The sequence below is a fragment of the Ammospiza nelsoni genome, chromosome 8 (genome assembly GCF_027579445.1).
Source record: "Ammospiza nelsoni isolate bAmmNel1 chromosome 8, bAmmNel1.pri, whole genome shotgun sequence".
Lineage (NCBI taxonomy): Eukaryota > Metazoa > Chordata > Aves > Passeriformes > Passerellidae > Ammospiza > Ammospiza nelsoni.
This window is the reverse complement of record NC_080640.1, coordinates 28333545-28350866: the sequence shown is the minus strand read 5'-3', so window position 1 is coordinate 28350866 and position 17322 is coordinate 28333545. Positions and strand designations below refer to the sequence as shown.

General features: G+C 38.3%; 1 protein-coding gene across 1 annotated transcript in view; it reads right to left on the bottom strand.

Moving 5' to 3' along the window:
- Positions 1-17322, bottom strand: part of BICC1 (BicC family RNA binding protein 1) — an 89791-nt gene that overhangs the window by 11758 nt on the left and 60711 nt on the right. Inside the window, exons 4-14 of the mRNA XM_059476703.1 lie at positions 11347-11426; positions 10027-10185; positions 9029-9082; positions 8010-8204; positions 6856-7107; positions 5527-5658; positions 4451-4637; positions 2893-3051; positions 2325-2521; positions 1893-2034; positions 679-835 (exon numbers count right to left, since the gene is read on the bottom strand). Of these exons, the coding sequence (XP_059332686.1) occupies positions 679-835; positions 1893-2034; positions 2325-2521; positions 2893-3051; positions 4451-4637; positions 5527-5658; positions 6856-7107; positions 8010-8204; positions 9029-9082; positions 10027-10185; positions 11347-11426 (1714 nt within the window). The remainder of the gene's footprint in view (positions 1-678; positions 836-1892; positions 2035-2324; positions 2522-2892; positions 3052-4450; positions 4638-5526; positions 5659-6855; positions 7108-8009; positions 8205-9028; positions 9083-10026; positions 10186-11346; positions 11427-17322) is intronic.

The following is a 17322-nucleotide window of genomic DNA, read 5'->3' as shown; positions in this document are numbered from 1 at the left end:
ATTTTTAAACTGTGAAAGCAGAATGAAATACATATCATAGCCTTGACAGTGTAAATAAATGAAGCAAAAGAAAATATGTGTCTCAAAAGAGTGGTGATAAACAGTTCCCAAACAAACAGTGAGAACATGAGTACCCTGGACAAAAACACTGCATTAAGAACACAACCTGAGTTGCCAAGATGTATTATGACTCAAACAAGCCTTTCCTACTGCTGGGTCATTAAAGAGACAACCCAACCAAAATCAGCACTGAGACAAGTGTCTGAGCACATGCTGCTATGCCCTGAGCACAGCTTTCCTAAGAAGAAAATAGCCTCAGGTACAAAAGGAAAAAGCTGTCAGAAATCCTTCTCTAAGCAATCAATAAAGAAGCAAAAGCACATACTTTAGCAACAGGTAATAAAAGTTCCTCTGATAAGGATCCTCCATTCTTTTGTGGAAGAGGAAAGACATTTTTGAACTCACAGTCAAATAGGATGAACAAAAAGCATTCAAAGTCTGCAGTTACCAGACAAACAGGGGGCTATATTAACACCTAAAGTGATGGAAAATCAAGGCCAAATTAAATCAGTTCTTTAAATATCTTATGACTGAACCACCTATTCTGTGTATAAAAGCATGTGAAATAATTTTATGTTGTGGAAGTTCCCCTAATCTGTGTTTATACACTCAGCTTACTGTAAGTGGGAGTTTTTGGTGCCTTGCAGTAATTCCACCGTTTGTCTCTTGGCACAGGCCTGCTTGGAGGAGCTCATCATCTGCTTCAGGTCACTGGTGTTGGCTGAGTGCGACGGGCTCCGAGGCATGCCCACCTCCACAAAAGCATCATTGCAACCTACCAGGCCAAGAAAGGAGACGTCAACAACCACCCTGCTGGGCTCCAGGGAGCTCTCTGGGGGAATGAGCTGTGGGAGAAACACTCCTCTTCCTCATTACAGGACTGTATTCAGGTCAAGGTTAAGCAGTCAAGATGTGCAAGTTCAAATGCACAAAAAAGGCGTCAGTATTCACATATACAGTAGTCACACTAAGTATTTTCTTTCTTAAAATATTATAAGTAATATTTATTAATAACCAATGTGAAGACTGACAATTCGAAGTGACTAAGTATTCTGAAGAAATTTGATTTTATACCCAGTTTTAATAGACTTAGCCAGGTGCTCAGGTAACTTCTGCAGGAATAAGAGCTCCCCCCACTTTATGTTCAAATATCTTTATAACATGTTCTTAGAAATATTTATCACCCTAAATTGGCAATGTACCTTTTATTCAAATCAGCATTTCAAATGACCACAGCCCTAAATAAGAGATTATCTCCTTGATCAGTATTGACAAGGGAAACAAGGCCTTTACACGTATTTGCTCAAGTTGAAGTGGAGCTGTTTTTCCCCCCTCCAGGAATGATGGGGACAGTTAAGTACTTTCACTTCTAAAGGGCAGCATAACTGAAATGCTGCTGCAAAACACAAAAAATTGTTTCCCAGTGTCATCTAGGTTAGAGCTACACAATTTTCTGCAAAAAACCTTCTCAGTAACATTATGTCCTTTTGTTAAAAAGCAAAAAAGACATCATTTAAACCAGCAGAGTTTAGTTTTGGTGCTGTAAAAAATACTAAAATCCTCATAGGTTATCTCCCTCTGCTCCTAGGGAATAAGTAAAATGTTGCAAGTACATTTATGTTGATTTAAGGTGTTTCTATCAACAGCACAGCTCAGTTACTACAGGCTCTATTTACTTTCCTTGACAATGAATCTGGGACATCCAGCAATATTATCCCTAAACATGGTTGCAAAACCAATTCGGAGAGAATATTGTTATATTTTTGTATCGTGAACTGTACACAGACTGTACAAACACTACCAGACAAAGGAATGCAGTGTCAAAAACTCACCTTCTTCACTATTTGCCTTGGCAGCCACTTGTTCTGAGGCACCATGAGCACTTGTTTGTCTTACTCCATCACTGTGGTTTGTGCTCAACACGTTTTCTCCCAGCGATGTGGCAGACAGTGCAGCATACTTGATATTTGAGGCCTGAAAAGATTGCCACAAATCACTGAAGTGATTTTTATGCTTAAGGAAATACTGAAACAATTTCCCCTTTCTGTCTCTGCAGGAAAATGAGAAATTCATTCCTGGTACAGCAGAAGAGTATGTTTGGATCTTCTATTTCTCAATCTTTAAGTCATATTTGAAAACACTGTTGCGTATTTTTAAACTTAGAAGCTTTATAAATCTACTAATATAGCTAGTTTTCTATTTCAGCTTTTCTTAGCAGAGGTCTAGGACAAAGAAATCAGATTCTCTAGTGTAGTATCACTTACCTTTACATGACCATTTAATGAAGGTGAACCTTTTTTACTTTCTGATTGCATGCCATTAACGTGGACTTCAACAGGAGTCAAGCCTGGTGGTGGAGATGGAGTGTTTTGACCATAATTAGGCACTCCAGACAGCAGAATACTGGTTAAGGTTGCTTGGGCAGTAGATGGTATCATTAGGTGTGGAATAGCAGAAAAACCTGTAATAAAGTTTGGTTATGTTCTGTTCAAGTGTCTCATTTAACTTCCTCAGGCATTACACTATTTTACCTAAATTTTTATGTAGCTATGATACTTTACTAAAAAGTTTCCATTAGAATTGCATGCCAAAACCATAATGCTTTATTTGGGTAGGTTAACTTTGTTTTCTACATAAAACAGATGAAAACACTGCCTTTGACAGCATGTTATATAGTAGGTTATAACCTTAAATTTGCATATTTATTCATCCGTGCCAAGGTAAGTGTAGGAATTAAAGTTCCAAATAATTAATTAATCTCGACTTTTCAACTGCAATTCTAATAAGTTGATGTTGCACAGTTCATTTAATTCCCATTAAACTTCCACTGACCTGTGGTGTTTGTGTTAGCGAGAGATGTTGCCCACAGTGTGGGACTGGGCGTGCCTGAACTTGGACTCTGCAGAGGGCTCACAGAGCTGTTAAGGGCATTCAACAGAGTGTTTGGAGTAGTTGAGGTGTTGACTGACAGGGCTGTTGGACCTAAAAGGCCTGCAAAAAATTATGCAAGATGAATATTTAGTTTAGACTTACAGGAAAGCATTTTTCACACAAGTACCAATTGAAGAGAAACAAACAAACCCCCTGGAAATTTGCACCAGCCTGTATTTCACAAACCAATTTTAACATTACACCTGCTGCTCATTTGGTGCACATTAAGAATTTTTGTTCTTAAACTGGGCATCATATATCCAAGAAGAATTGGAGCATCTTTTTTGTCCTTCTACTGGACCCTATCTCCTGTCATAACATAGTTTGAACTCACTGCTTCTCAGCCCCAGCATCCCTCTGTATCCCCTCTGCTGCTTCTGATGGTTTGTTTCAAAGCAGCATCACAGAGACAAGAAAGAAACTGTACTGCACCACCTCACTTTCATTTCACACAATAACCTTTTGCTCAGAAGCTCCTGTGTGAATCAACCACTACTTGCACACTAACAACTATTCAATTTCTTTTTGCACCTTCAATACAGGCTGCAAGTGATCCCCCAAATCCATTGATTACTTCCAAAACATTCCTCCAAACCAGCTCTTTGTGCAAAAGCACTCACAAAGCAGTTCAGCACTACACACTGAAAAGGTAAAAGCCCCAAACCTGCAAAGTGCAGCATGACAAGAACAGTCACAGAAGCAGCATTAAAAATCACAGTCAAATGGCAGAAACATATTCTCCTGTGCGACCCGAGGGAAGCATGCGAGATGGAACTACACAGCATTCCTGCATGGCAGGTCACAAGGGACAGTGCTGTTTACACGAGAACTCAGAAAATTCAAGTAGACCCAAAAGAATCTAGTGACAAATCTTGACACAGGTCTCAGAAACTATATCTATACATTTCTGATACAAACATATTTGCAGAGCTTGAAAAGAAAATGGTAACTTCAGTCTGGACTACAAGCTGCTTCTATACAATTAAGCTAAGTAGTTTAGTCATTTTTGTCCTAAATTTCCTACTGGTAAGGTCTAAACTAGAAGCACATGGACCCCTCAATTACAGTGAGATACTGACCTGAAGTATGGTGTTTGCTACGTTACCTTTCCAGTACTGTTGCCAGGCTTAAGCACCCACCCAAATTCAGGACAGCCTGGGACATCACACAGCCAAAGCAAGTGTGAAAGCCATGCCCTGCCTCAGCTGTAATTGCCTCCCTTTCAGCTGGGTGGTTTGCACACTTACAGAGATTTTTCTACAGGGATGAGTCCCACACCTGATTACAAAAGCCTTGGAGAAGTTTTATAACAACAAGCCCTTGAGAGGCCGCTGTAATTCTCTGACACTTTAACCTGATTACTTACACAAAACACACCTCTGGTACTTTTTTCTAGTACAAGTGAATTAAGTTAAAACAAAACTATATAAAAGAAAATATAAATATAATGAATGCATACCAAGCCCAGTGAGTCCTAGTCCTGCTGAGGACAAAATATCCAAACCAGGACAAGACAGACCAACAGGGCAGGAGACAGTAGAGGGATTTGATACTACGGTGACTCCGCTACTTTCAAGTCCCAAGAGACATTTCCGTGCCTCGTACATATTTAAGGCATTTCGTTCAACACTTTTTACAATCACAGACTGCAGGGAAAGGAAACAACAACAAAAAAAGGAAAATCAGTAGGTAACACTGCTCCATAACACAGATAATTCTTCCTCATACCATTGCAAGGCTACCACAACCACAGCAGTGTGAGACAGCATGAGCTAACATCCATTAGCAACTATTTAAATTCAGGGGTATGAAGTTCAGGAGAGCAAGACTAGGGATTTCACAAGGATTTGCAATGAGAATGATGGAACACCTCTCCAAGAAAATTAATTGCTATAGTACCTTGGTGATACTTGGTAGCCCAAATGTTAAGCACCTCAAGAGCTAGATAACTGAATCAATAATTAATAAATTCTCTTTTACCTTTTACTTTTTGTCCACCTTGAAGTGAACAAAACCCCAATTGTTCATTTAAATTTACTAATTAAATTCACAGCTGTCTGAGAATAAGGTAGTAAGTTTCTGGAAAATTAAATTACAAAATCCCATTGCTTCTTGTACATTTTCTACAGGATGTTTCTTTGTACTGATTATATATATATCCCTACACAGGGAAGCTGACATACTGACACAATGGAATGATCATTTAAAATTTTAGAACTTTTGCCTGCTTTGGCATTTTATACAACACAAGAGTGCCCTATCTACACTGGCCTAATATTTTACAATAAATACCTCCTACTTTATCAATGTATTCCATACAAAAGCTAATTTCTTTATTATTAAGCATTTAATGAAAGTCAAATCACCCTAAATCAGAGCTGCTGGATTGTTTAAACTGGTATTTCAAGTAGAAAATACATATGGCTTTCACAAGTTTATGATCTGTTAAATCGGGGGGAAAGAGCACACAGCAACTCATCAGCTCTAAAACTTTGTCATGAAAGCCTAAAAGGAAAATATTAGCTTTGCACAAACCTTGCTTGGTTGTTTTGGCTTAGGCTTAATGCTTATGAAGACATCTAACTGCTCCATTAGCTGTGTTATAAACTGTGGTTCTACTTCAATTTCTTCCTTCATATCAAACATGAGCACGAGGGGAAGGCAACCCTGAAAAGGAAGGCACAAAAAATTCCTAGAACTTGTAACTGGACATTTCCCATAAAAATGGTAGCAATAAACTGAACTACAGACATTGTAACGTTTACACGCCATGATGTGTAAGGATGTAAGGAAATTTCTGTAAGTTCAGAAAAAATAGCAAGGATGACATTTTTGGGAAAGACATTTCCTTGTATGCAAGAATACAGGTGTATCTTCCTGTCCCAGGACTCTGAACAAAGAGTCTGGTAGCACAAGGGTGAAATGATTAGCTGAATATTTGACATTCCAATCAGCACAGTCTTGTCAGGAAATGATGTCAGGACACCCATACTAAAAGTCTCCTGTTAAACTGTATGAAATAAGGAAAAACACTTGTAAAAAAATGTCTAATTCACCATTGCCTAAGTCTTAACTTTTATCTTTTCTTCCCCATTCTAGATCAGCTATATAGATATTTCTGACTGATATGGATAACATCTGTAATACACTTGAAATACTACAGCTAGAGTAAAAACCCCAAAAACTGAATGGTCCAGTCCCCACACATTTTGTCCCTCAATATTCGTATATATGAAAAATGTGTACGTAAGTTAGTAGTAAAATAATGGCTGAAGGCTGTTGTAAAGTTTAAAGACCAATATAACAAAAATCACCACAAATAATGATATTCACCACCAGAGCTATGTTTATAAAAGACCTTCTAGAATTGTGGCTGTGGTACTATAAAGAATGTAAGACATCAAAACAAGTAATTATTTCCTATGGCTTCCCAATTTCATTGAACACTTGCCTACATGGGAACTGAGGAATTCCAGACATTTCCCTCAAAAGAAACCTAATTGCCTGACAAACATAGAAAAGACAGGTTGGCAAAATAAAACATAACCCATCACCCAACACCCACAAAATATTTCAGAAAACTGCCTCTACTCAGAGGCATATTGTTGTAAATTTAAATTACTTATGTCAGATTTATATTAAAAAGGTTATTTTTCAAGTCATGTTACCAGAGATTACAAATATTTTCAATAACTACAAATAATGACAAAACCCTGACAAAAACTGAATCAGCTGTTTGCAGTGCAATAGCAATCCTTCCTCTCTAAAGCTAATTTACATGTGACCTGTAAACACAGGCAGAACAAGCATATTTTCTGTGATCTGGCAATTTTTTCACACAAAAGCTTCACTGAAAGTATTTACCATGAGATATTGCCTGGCAAGACAGACAGACTCAATGGTGCCCTGGAGGTAGACAGTGGATTTCTTCTGTGGGTTACTGGGGTCAGGGAAGTGGATCTGAGCACCAGTCCTCTGCATGATATGTTTGATGTTGCTGCCGTTGCGGCCCATCATAAAGAGATGATGCTGCGCCGCGATGTCCAGCTGCGTGCTCACGGGGATGGCAGAGGCCAGGCTCCCAGCCAGGTGTTCCAAGAGCATGGCTGTTCCTTCCTGGGGGAAAGGGGAGAAACCAGTGAAGCAGGGCCCACAGGCACACAAAAGGACAACTCAGACTGCTTTCTCTCTTGCCATGCGCTCCACAGGCAAGATGAGAAAACGCTGTTGGGTTTAAAACCACGATCCATTTGTTAAAGGTAACAAAACTCTGCCCATTACTCCCATTTTATGGCCAAATGCAGCATTTAATTGCCACTCTGTAACAGGCAGTAAGACAATGGCACATGGAGTGGTCCCAATAGACCTTTTGTGGTCAGTAAGTCACCAGAGATTAATCTGGGTAGCCACACTTGCAAAACTTTGCTCTCAGTGTTGGGCTCAAATGTTCTTACTGGCTTGGGATCCACCTATCTGGGGCTGTATCAATCTCTCCTACTGCCAGTTCCTACCAAGAACACTTTTTTACTTTATTAAGATGAACAGGCTCCTGGCAGCTCCTTGCCTTGGCTGTCAAATTCACACCTCCAAGAGCTGGATTCAGTTTTATTGACTGGGCAACTTTCAAGGTTGTATATTTGTGTGTGTGTTGAGAAGAGCTCAGCATGAACAATTTGAGACGGGAGGTGTATTTTGTGGTTTTTTTTTTTTTTTTGCATTGTTTTTGAATTAAAAGATGGGTAAGACCAGCACATATTCCAGAATTGCTGAAAACCTGAGCAAGTGTGCAGGAGTTGAACACTGGATTAAAACCTCACCACCAACAATGCTAACTCCTAAACTTAAAACTATTTTCTATGCATTTTTACACTTCACCTGTATAAGTTAAGTATAGGAAAAATTCAAACCCTCAGGGTTTGCAAGTAATTACACAATAACATGTGCTGATGAGGCAAGATATACCATCTTAGACATATAAATATATGACATTCAGAAGCCTTCTTAGGAGCAGAGATTACCTTCACAGCACTAGTGTTGTTTTGTGACCCTCTGACAATGACTGTAGCACCATACATTCGAGAGCGTTGTTTGAAGGAAACCGAAATGTTGTATGTCTGACACATGTGCTGAATGGTTGGAGAATTAGGATCTGGGATGGGTTGGAGAATTCCAGCAATAGGCAATTCAAACATGAGTACCAATGGAAGCAGCTCCTACAACAGTAATGAAGAACAGATATTGAAAACCAGATCGCTACAATTTTATTCCTCAGTCATGATACACTGGTCAGTGATGATTTAAGTGATAAAACACATTCTCTGCCCAGAGTTCATGGATAAAAATATACTGCCACTTGCAAAAAGGCACCTCTTTTTTCCAGGAATACTAGAGTAGTTTTTTTTTTGGGGTTTTGTTTTTTTTTTGCAGAGGCTTTTTTGAGTTTTGTTTGATAGATTTTTTTTCTCCAAAATAGTGGGAGCATGTGGAATAAGGTTTGTGTGACACATCTGGCTCAAAAATTGCTGTAAGCTTCTGGTAATTTATTTGATTTTTCATTATCCATGCCAAAATACACATAAAAGTTAAAACTATAAGGAAAAGATAGAAAAAAAGCTACAAGTGGAGAATGACACTGAATTATTTACACAAATTATACATGAAAATGGTTAAAATGTGAGAAGCAGAAATTTTGCCTTTCCCAAGTCATAGATTCACACAGGATGCCTGAGCTTCCACAGGCCATCTGTGGTAGGTAAGTTAAGATATGATTTTCTACACAGTATGGAATTAATTTACATCTTGCTTAGAGTGTAGACTGCGTGTTCAGGACCCACTTTGGGCCAATTAAAAATTCAGCCAGAATGTGAATCACTGTTTTAATATCCTTGGCATATTTCTCATATGGATACTCACATTTGTTCCTACACTTCTGCTGTCACCAGACAGAGGCAGACAGGAGTTCCCAAAACTAGAGTTGTCAAAACTATGCATTTTTTCCCTGTTTTTAGGGGTACACTACACTGAGCTAGAGCATTACCCGAATTCTGACTCTTGCAGACTCCACTCCAGCTGGCTGTCCTGCAATAGACACCTGGAAAAGCAAGAATGTGAAAAACATTGGATTGCATTTTCAAGTGAGGCATGGAGAAGTTATTCAGATAGCTGTGCTCTCCTTAAAAAAAATAAAAAATCTAAGAAAAAAAATCAACATATTCCACACTTGCTGACATCCTAATTGTTCTCTAAACACTAGTTGAGAACTGCAGCCAACATTAAAAAAATGTTTCAGCATCTTAGGTTATATATATTTAAGCAACTAGAAAAAAAGGATACATCAAAAAATACAGTGTTTTAGGTTAAATAATGGAATTACTACTGCATACATGTGCTCAATGCTAATATTCAGGCAACAGTAGATTTTTCTGAATGTTTTGAAATTACTGCATTTTGCTCAGCAGCCATTAGGATGCACAAGTGGGAATTCTAAGTACAAGGATGAGAGACTTGAAAGTAAACATTCCACCAATATTAGCACAAGAAAAGATGAACAATTTAGGCTCAATGATTTATTCTAATGAAGTTGAACTCTTACAATAGGACATTCATTTCTGCTGGCTATTTGCTAAGTTTAGTCTTCAACAAAGTTACACCATAAGCAAAAAGCCCCAAAAAATCAATCAACATGTTGAATAAGTCATTGTGTTGAACAGGAAAAAAAAATTACAAAAGCAGATTTTTTCATACCACTTCTCTACCATTCACACTAAGTTGCTGACTTCTGTATGCGCAAAGTAATTTTAGCTTAAAAAAATTAAAATGATTCATGAGCCATCACAAATTGTTTCCATCTGTTTTTAAAGATTTGCTCACTTAGGAAGCTCTGTACTTTCCACACAGTGTGAAAAACAAAAAATCTACTTCCCTGAATATGAACACACCATCCCCAAAAAACCCATATTGATGAGAGAAGTTTAGAAATGTTTTATACTCTCAGGAATTACAACACAAACGAGCTCAGTATTAAACAACACTTACTTGGTTGCTTTTCTCTGCTTGATTGTTCCTATTTGAGTCTGGAAAATGGATATGGCATCCTGTTTCCTCCATCACTTTTTTAATATTATTGCCACCTTTACCTATCACATGAGAATGTTCTGTATGTGAAACATCCATCTTCAAGGTTACCCGATTGCTCTGGAAATCAAGCAGCCACAGTTTGACTTGGTCATAGCAGAAGCCCAGTATTTGTGTTTTTAAGAGTAATATACTTCAAGAATGACATCAAAATTGTATTTCCAAAGTATTTCTGCTATTACTTAACTTCTACTCAAGGATGTTTTTTATAGGAATCAGTTGGATGTTAATTTGGTCTTGTTTTCTTTCTAGTGAGGAAATAAATAGTGGAGATAAATACCCCAAAGATCCATCTCCAAAAATAACTAATGCTTTTAAAATACTCTTGAACTTTTATCAATTGTGACCTAAGTGTCCTTCTGCAATTTATTCTGATTTCTTTTAATTCTGTGCTCTTTCAACTGAAGTCATGCACGCCAGTTTGATCTGAAAGGAATACATTGTGAAGACTTTGCAAATCACAGCCATGGGACCAAGTAACTGTTTTTTCTTCCTCAGTTTTTTTTGGTACATGAATTTTTAAAACACACAAACATTGCCTACAGCTATTCTTAAAAGCTCTATTGTTAGCAGCTCACAATAATGTTGTTAATAGTTGTTAAAAAAGTGGTGCTTATCACTGGAGTGCTCCTCTTGGCAACGTGCTCAGAGAGCCAGGAAGGTGCCAAACTGGTACACAGGAGCCATATACACTGCCCCAAAAGAGCTGCTGCTGAATAAAAATAACATCTGATGAACAGAAGAGACCTCAGCCAAAATCTAGATGTTTTAGAAATTCTGGTCCTGATGTTTCAGAGTGCAAGAATAGAGTAACTGTTAAACATAAACCAGCATAAATGCTCCTAAAATCAAATTTCAAACAGAAACAAAATTTTAGGTTCTCTGAAGTGGTTGCATAATCTATTGCTTGCAGTGAAGCTGTATTTCAGATTTCGAAGTAAAACTCCAATTCAATGAACAAATCACTCATGCTTTTAACCATATGGCAGGAAATATTTTTTCTATATAATTCATATCTGGAAAAGCTGCTACAAGCAAGTATTTTTCTCTCAAAACGTTTAAATATGTGGGAATACACCAATATCAACATCTGCAAGGCATTTATTGGAGACTTTGCTTCAGAGCTTCCATAAATACCTCCTCTTGAAATGTGCCCATTAAAGAGATCAATGTCACCACAAAATTAGGGGCTAAGGAGTCATTCTAAGAAAGTTTTCTTACTTTTGTGTCCAAGACAGACATGATTTTCTCTTTTGCTTCCTTAACGTTCTCTTTTTTTCCAGAAACTTTAATATGGGGATCTATAAAAGAAATAAGCTTGTAAGAAAAATACAGTACAATACCTATAAAAAAATTTCCTCACCACTCCAATAAATATGAGCCCATTATTCATAATCCACTGATAAACCATACCACCAGCCTTTGGGATTCAGCTGAAGGCCAAAATGTCTTATTCCATCCCTCCTGCCCCACAATTAGTATTACCAGAGGAATTTATTAAACACAAGAACCAACTCAAAATAAACAGAAATCAAATTTCAAATGTATATCACAGTATCATAAACACTGTCTGCAATGCAATTACATAGCTAAGCCACCGTATCTTCTCAAACCAAAAGTAACAACAGACAATTCAAAGCTTTTTGGCAGCCACCAAACTCAAACCCTCCCTCATCATCACTTTGATATATTTAATTAGTCTCTACAAATACTCTTTGCAGTTTTAACCTGGCACTAAAGGTGGCTCCACGCAAAGTTTCTGATTGCAGTTATCAAATGAAATTTAAATGACATTTATTAAAGTAAATTGCTGAAATTCAAGTGCATAAATCAGCAGGAACACCAGCTGATGGGGGGTTTTGCCCAGTGAGATCTAAAATATTTAGTCTACAGCCCACTTGGTTTACATGATAATCTTCACACCACTGCCCTTAAACAACACAAGGTGTTGGGCTGAGCTACCAGGTGCAGTTCTGCATCCCATAATATACACCTGGTCAGGGAGTACAGATCCAACTCTGGAAGTAAATCAAATACCAATTACTGCAAGTGTGAAAATGACACATCAGCCAGTTTAGCAGCACCATCTGGTGTCCAGGAGCACAAAGTGCCACCGTGCAAAATTACCGACAGAGCATTAAATGTAAGTTCAGTTACAGCAAACCAAGAAATGCCCAACTCCCACCCACATTTCTGTGTGCTAGAAACAAGGGTATGACATTGCAGGTGATGCCTCTTGCCCCTGTTCTTGAGCCCTCTGCCCTTCTGCAGCGCCTTTTTCTCCTGTATTACAATGAACTGCTCTTAAAACAAAAATTCTCAACCTTCTTCTGACCCTTGAATTAATGTAATTCATTATGCTAGACAAATACATACATCTTAGGGAATATAAAAATAAATATATTCTCAATGGCCGGAGAAAACAGCTGTAACACAACAGATCTGCCTTTTGCATCTGAATGATTGAAATCACTTCCCTGCTAAAGAAATGTGAAATAATACAACTTAAGGCTGTAAACCTGTTCTATTCAATTGAAAATTGAAACTCTTTAAGTCATGCCTGGATACTCTTTTCATTCCAACAGTAAAAATAAGCCTCTAGTCGTTACCACTGAGAAGTCCTGAGCACATTCAGCTGGGGATACAAAAACACTGAAGGAACACAGGATTCACTGCCAAGTTTCATGAAAGTCAAGAAAAATGCAGCATTTTGAGTTCTGAGAAACAGACATATTTTATTTTTTAAAATGGAAAAACCGTAGTCACAAAAACATGGTATGCACATGGAACCTACAGAGGCTTCAAAAATCTGCTGCTTCAGCCTTTCACAATGGAGCAAAGTCAAACAAAACCCCAACTAAATAGTCTTAAGGGCAAATTTTCTTTTCTTTTTAAAGTTGTCAAGAAGCCATGTGGTTGTAATGCATTTAAGCTGTGAATGATATTTGAAGTGGATGTTGCCGTCAGAAATTCCCAGCAGCAGATTCTAGCACACTGTGTGTGCTCCAAGTGCTCTTCATTTGCAACCAGGAAAAACACAAGCCCAGACCATCACCACCACTGTGGAGCTGATTTTCACATATTTGTAAACATTGTATTTAAATACACATTTGATTATATGTAGGAAAATTACCTGAAATCAAGCCTGGCATCCTATTAGTACCAAAGGAGATTACTATCATTCCATAATATTTGCTCACTCATGAGTGAAAATACAGTTTAGAATACCTATTTTTTCCATTTCTCATCTCAGCTGGACACCTCTTTTCTGTTGATACTGACAGCTTCAGCCAAACATCCTGTATTTCTACACTTGCTTGTTCTTTTAAGATGAAAAAAAGCTCAATCGCTCAGTTTAAAAACAAAATCAAAAAACCCACAAAGTAAAACAGAATCCATTGATGCCAGAGACTATTCTAAAATGTGCTACCAAATCTTTTAAAATTGGTCTTAAGTACCCTCTCCTTAACTGATTTCATCTCAAGGACACAGTGGTTGGAAATGGATATGAAGCAGGTCATTTTAAGCCAAAGAAATTCTTACTTGGAGTGTTGTTCCTTCATTCCTTCAGTGAAAAACTAATTAAATACAACATCCTCATCAAATTTTGCATGAAAATAATTACTTGTAACTAAAAGATTCTGAAGTGTTTGAATTGGCCTTGCATGAGTTGAAAGCACATTGAAACTAGAGATGATCTGCAGGAAAACTCACAGGTACCCAAATAGCAATCAACAAACAGATCATTTCAGCAAACAATTAAGAAATTAGAGAGACAATTAGATCATAATAACCTGACTTTCTGTGTATTACAGAAAGAAAATTAATTTCTTAATATAGCTATGGAATCAAACAGCTTGTTTGCTTTGCAGCTGATTCCATGGATTAACAGTTACATTTAATTTAGGAAAAAAATCCTACCATGTCTTAGGCATTAAGACAAAAATCTTGGTTGGATAAAACTCTATATTTAATATTTGAGTTACCTACAGGTGTGATGGCAGCAATGCACTGTCAAAGCCCCCAGAAATCCCCATGGCACTCTCAGAAGTGTGGAGAGGATTGTCAGGCACAAATCTGTGCCAAGTGTGATGATGTCTGGGAGTGACAGTGCAGATAAGCACAAAGCAGCCCTCCAGTGGTTACTGCCACTGAGCCACCTGGCCATGGCACCCAGCACCCACTGAACCAAACAACTCCCCTGGCTGGGGCCACAACCATCAACTTCTGTCCAGGTGGTGCTAAGCCATCCCTCATCCCTAAAGAACACCTGTTTTTACTGGGGGGAAAAAAATCACCTTGTTCTTTAAGTTCCTCAGTATAACTGGGAGTAAGCTCCATATAAAACTGGAGAGAGCAAAGAGCAGGTGCCTACCACAAATAAAGACATGAGACACCAAAGCTTTGCAAGCTATTTGCAAACACAGAACAAAGGTCTGTGCACTAGAGGCATATAAGGCTTTAACACTTTATATAAAGTGTAGTATCAGACCCTGGAAAAGGTTTTAACTCATAAGAAACAACATGATTAGTGTCATGCAAACTATTAAAAATGCCATTCTATAGTAATCCATCTTTTCCATCAATTTTTGAAGGGCAGTATATTTTTCTTTGGGAATGGAAAAGATAAAATGCATTTTAACAGGCCTTCCCCCTCCACCTCAAGAATGGAGGAATATTTACATAGAATAGAAAGCTGAAGTTATGCAACAGACACTGCTGGAATTTTTTCTCAACAGTCTTCATGTTGCCAGACTCCTGCCTTCAAGTGGTCTTTTATTGCTCCTATCCTCAAATTCCTCACTCCACACTTTGGCAGAGTTTTCTCTCCCCAGTCTTTGTCCACAGCTACACCAGCAAGCCTCCAGCTTTATTGCTACTATTGTGTGTGACACTTCAGCAAACAAAACAAAATTCCTCCAAGCAAAAGTATATTTGTGCCAGTGCAAATGCATCTACACCAACTTCTCCCAGGCAAGAAATATTGCTAATAATGAAGCCATTTAACTGTATAGGACTCTCCTGAAATTCAAGTGTTACATTTAATGTCTGGGGCAGCTCTTCAGACTACAGCTATGCATCCAGCTTGTTTACAGGATGAACAGCCTTAAGTTAAGTAACACAAATACCAAAATACCACTGCTCTAAAAATAGCCAGACAACTGGGCAACACCAGGGCAGATGACAGTCATTCTTAACGAGGGGCTGATTAAGATCTGAATAGCCCAAGAGCATTACAGAACTTGAGCCATTCAAACAAAAAGACAAAAGAGACCCAGCATTTTTAAGGGACAAGTTATGAGAGTGTCTGTCCCAAAAGTACTAACAAAAACACACTAAGCTATGTGAGAAGTTAAAAAGAAAAAAAAACCCAAGCAACAAATTAACACATAGAAGTTGGTATGTTCTCATCTGAAAGGCCAAATGCACTGATCACCCTACAATAAGATGACAAAACAGACCTATAAAACAAGTGAGTTAAGCAAAAAGGTCAAACAAGGCTTCTTATTAATATGGAACAAAGGATAATTAAATTGAAACAATTTACTTAACGCCCATAAATTAGGAAATACTGGGTGTACAGTTTTAGGAGGGGACATTGCCTCGCCAAAGTAGATGATTGGTAATAGCAAAGAGAGACTTGAAATGGCTCATGGAAAAGCAACATGAAGGCTAAAAGCATGGCACAAATGCTCAGGATTAAGGGCACATGCAAAGGAGCTTGACTGAATAACAAAGTCAATTCAGCACTTGGACACTTGGTGCTGGTGGCTTACCCAGTTTAAAAGAATTCTTACTCTCTCTCCAATACAAGTCAGGACACTCACTTCTCCTCCCAGTGCCTAAACCACAGAAGGAAAAATCTACTCGTGTACTGAGGCAGAAAGCAATGAGCCATTTCCTACTGCAGACTCCTGTGTATTCTCAGAGGTATCACTCAAAAACAACATGTAGTTTTTTTCATTTGGGGCTGGTCTTTTTTCTTGCTTTTAAGCTGAAGTTAGACTGCAGCATCATTTTGTCTGAAGGAGATTTCACCCAGCTAACTTGGGCATGATCAAAAGCCTACTCAGAGCACCATAAAACTCAACATGGGCTGCAAGCAATTAAAAGTGTCTTCAGAGGAGACATATCCTGAGGCTCTGGGCATTCTGGGGGATCTGTTTGTTGTGGACAAACAACTGATTATGAAATGTCCCTGGGAGGAGCTAGAGCCACTGCCTATATGTGAGCACACATTTGAAGGACTGTTTTCTCAGCATTTTTTCACTCTTAACTTTCCCATTACTGGCACCTACCTCCAAACCATCTTTAGAAGAATTTCTGGTCAACTCAGGACATAAGAAGGAAGCTGAGAAAGAGCAAACACTTGTTGCACTGTTCTGCACACTTTTCCCTCCAGGGAAGGCAGTTTACACACAGCCCTTCACTCTTGTCACAGTTTGGTTGCTCTCACATGGGAAGTGTTAACCAGCAGAGCACTGCTTTTCAACCCTGCCCTGTAACAACTGCATGATGTGCAGCCAGCAATCCCCTCCTCACTTTTCTCCACCATTTATAGTGACACACTTACATACACAGGCAAACATACAGATATTCACAAAGCAGAGACTGAGTAACACACCAACCTTACGCATACAGAAACCTGAAGAAATGCAGCACAGCATCTGGTAGAGCAGAGAAAAAAATTTTCTTCCTCAAAGATTTCAGTGTAGCTCAAAAGAAAGCATCAATATCTGCAACAGGCTACTTAAAATGGCTCTTGGAGTGAAGTATCTGTTTGATGTAAGCCTCACAAATTAAAAGAAATGAGATGCCTGTACATGAATCATAGCTGAACCCCACATTTGGATCTCCTAGCAGCTCTGAAAAATCCCCATAGAACACTGAAAATTCATGTTCAGAATGACCAGAATTAAATGAAAATTAGCCAGAAACATCAGATAAGCTTTAAAAAATAGATTACCTGTACAACATTACGTTTGGAGAATTAAACTATTGATGACTGGATTTCGGACCACTGACAGAGGAAATGAAGTTGAAAAGACTTCTCTTAAAGCATAAGCAAAGAGGGAAGACAAGGAAGAGGTAACAGATCATATGGCAATTTAAACAGAAAAGTGACCAGATTTCAAGGGAGAAGGGGAAGCCAAGGTGGAGAAGAAAACCTGAAAAGAAGAAATGAGAATGAATTAA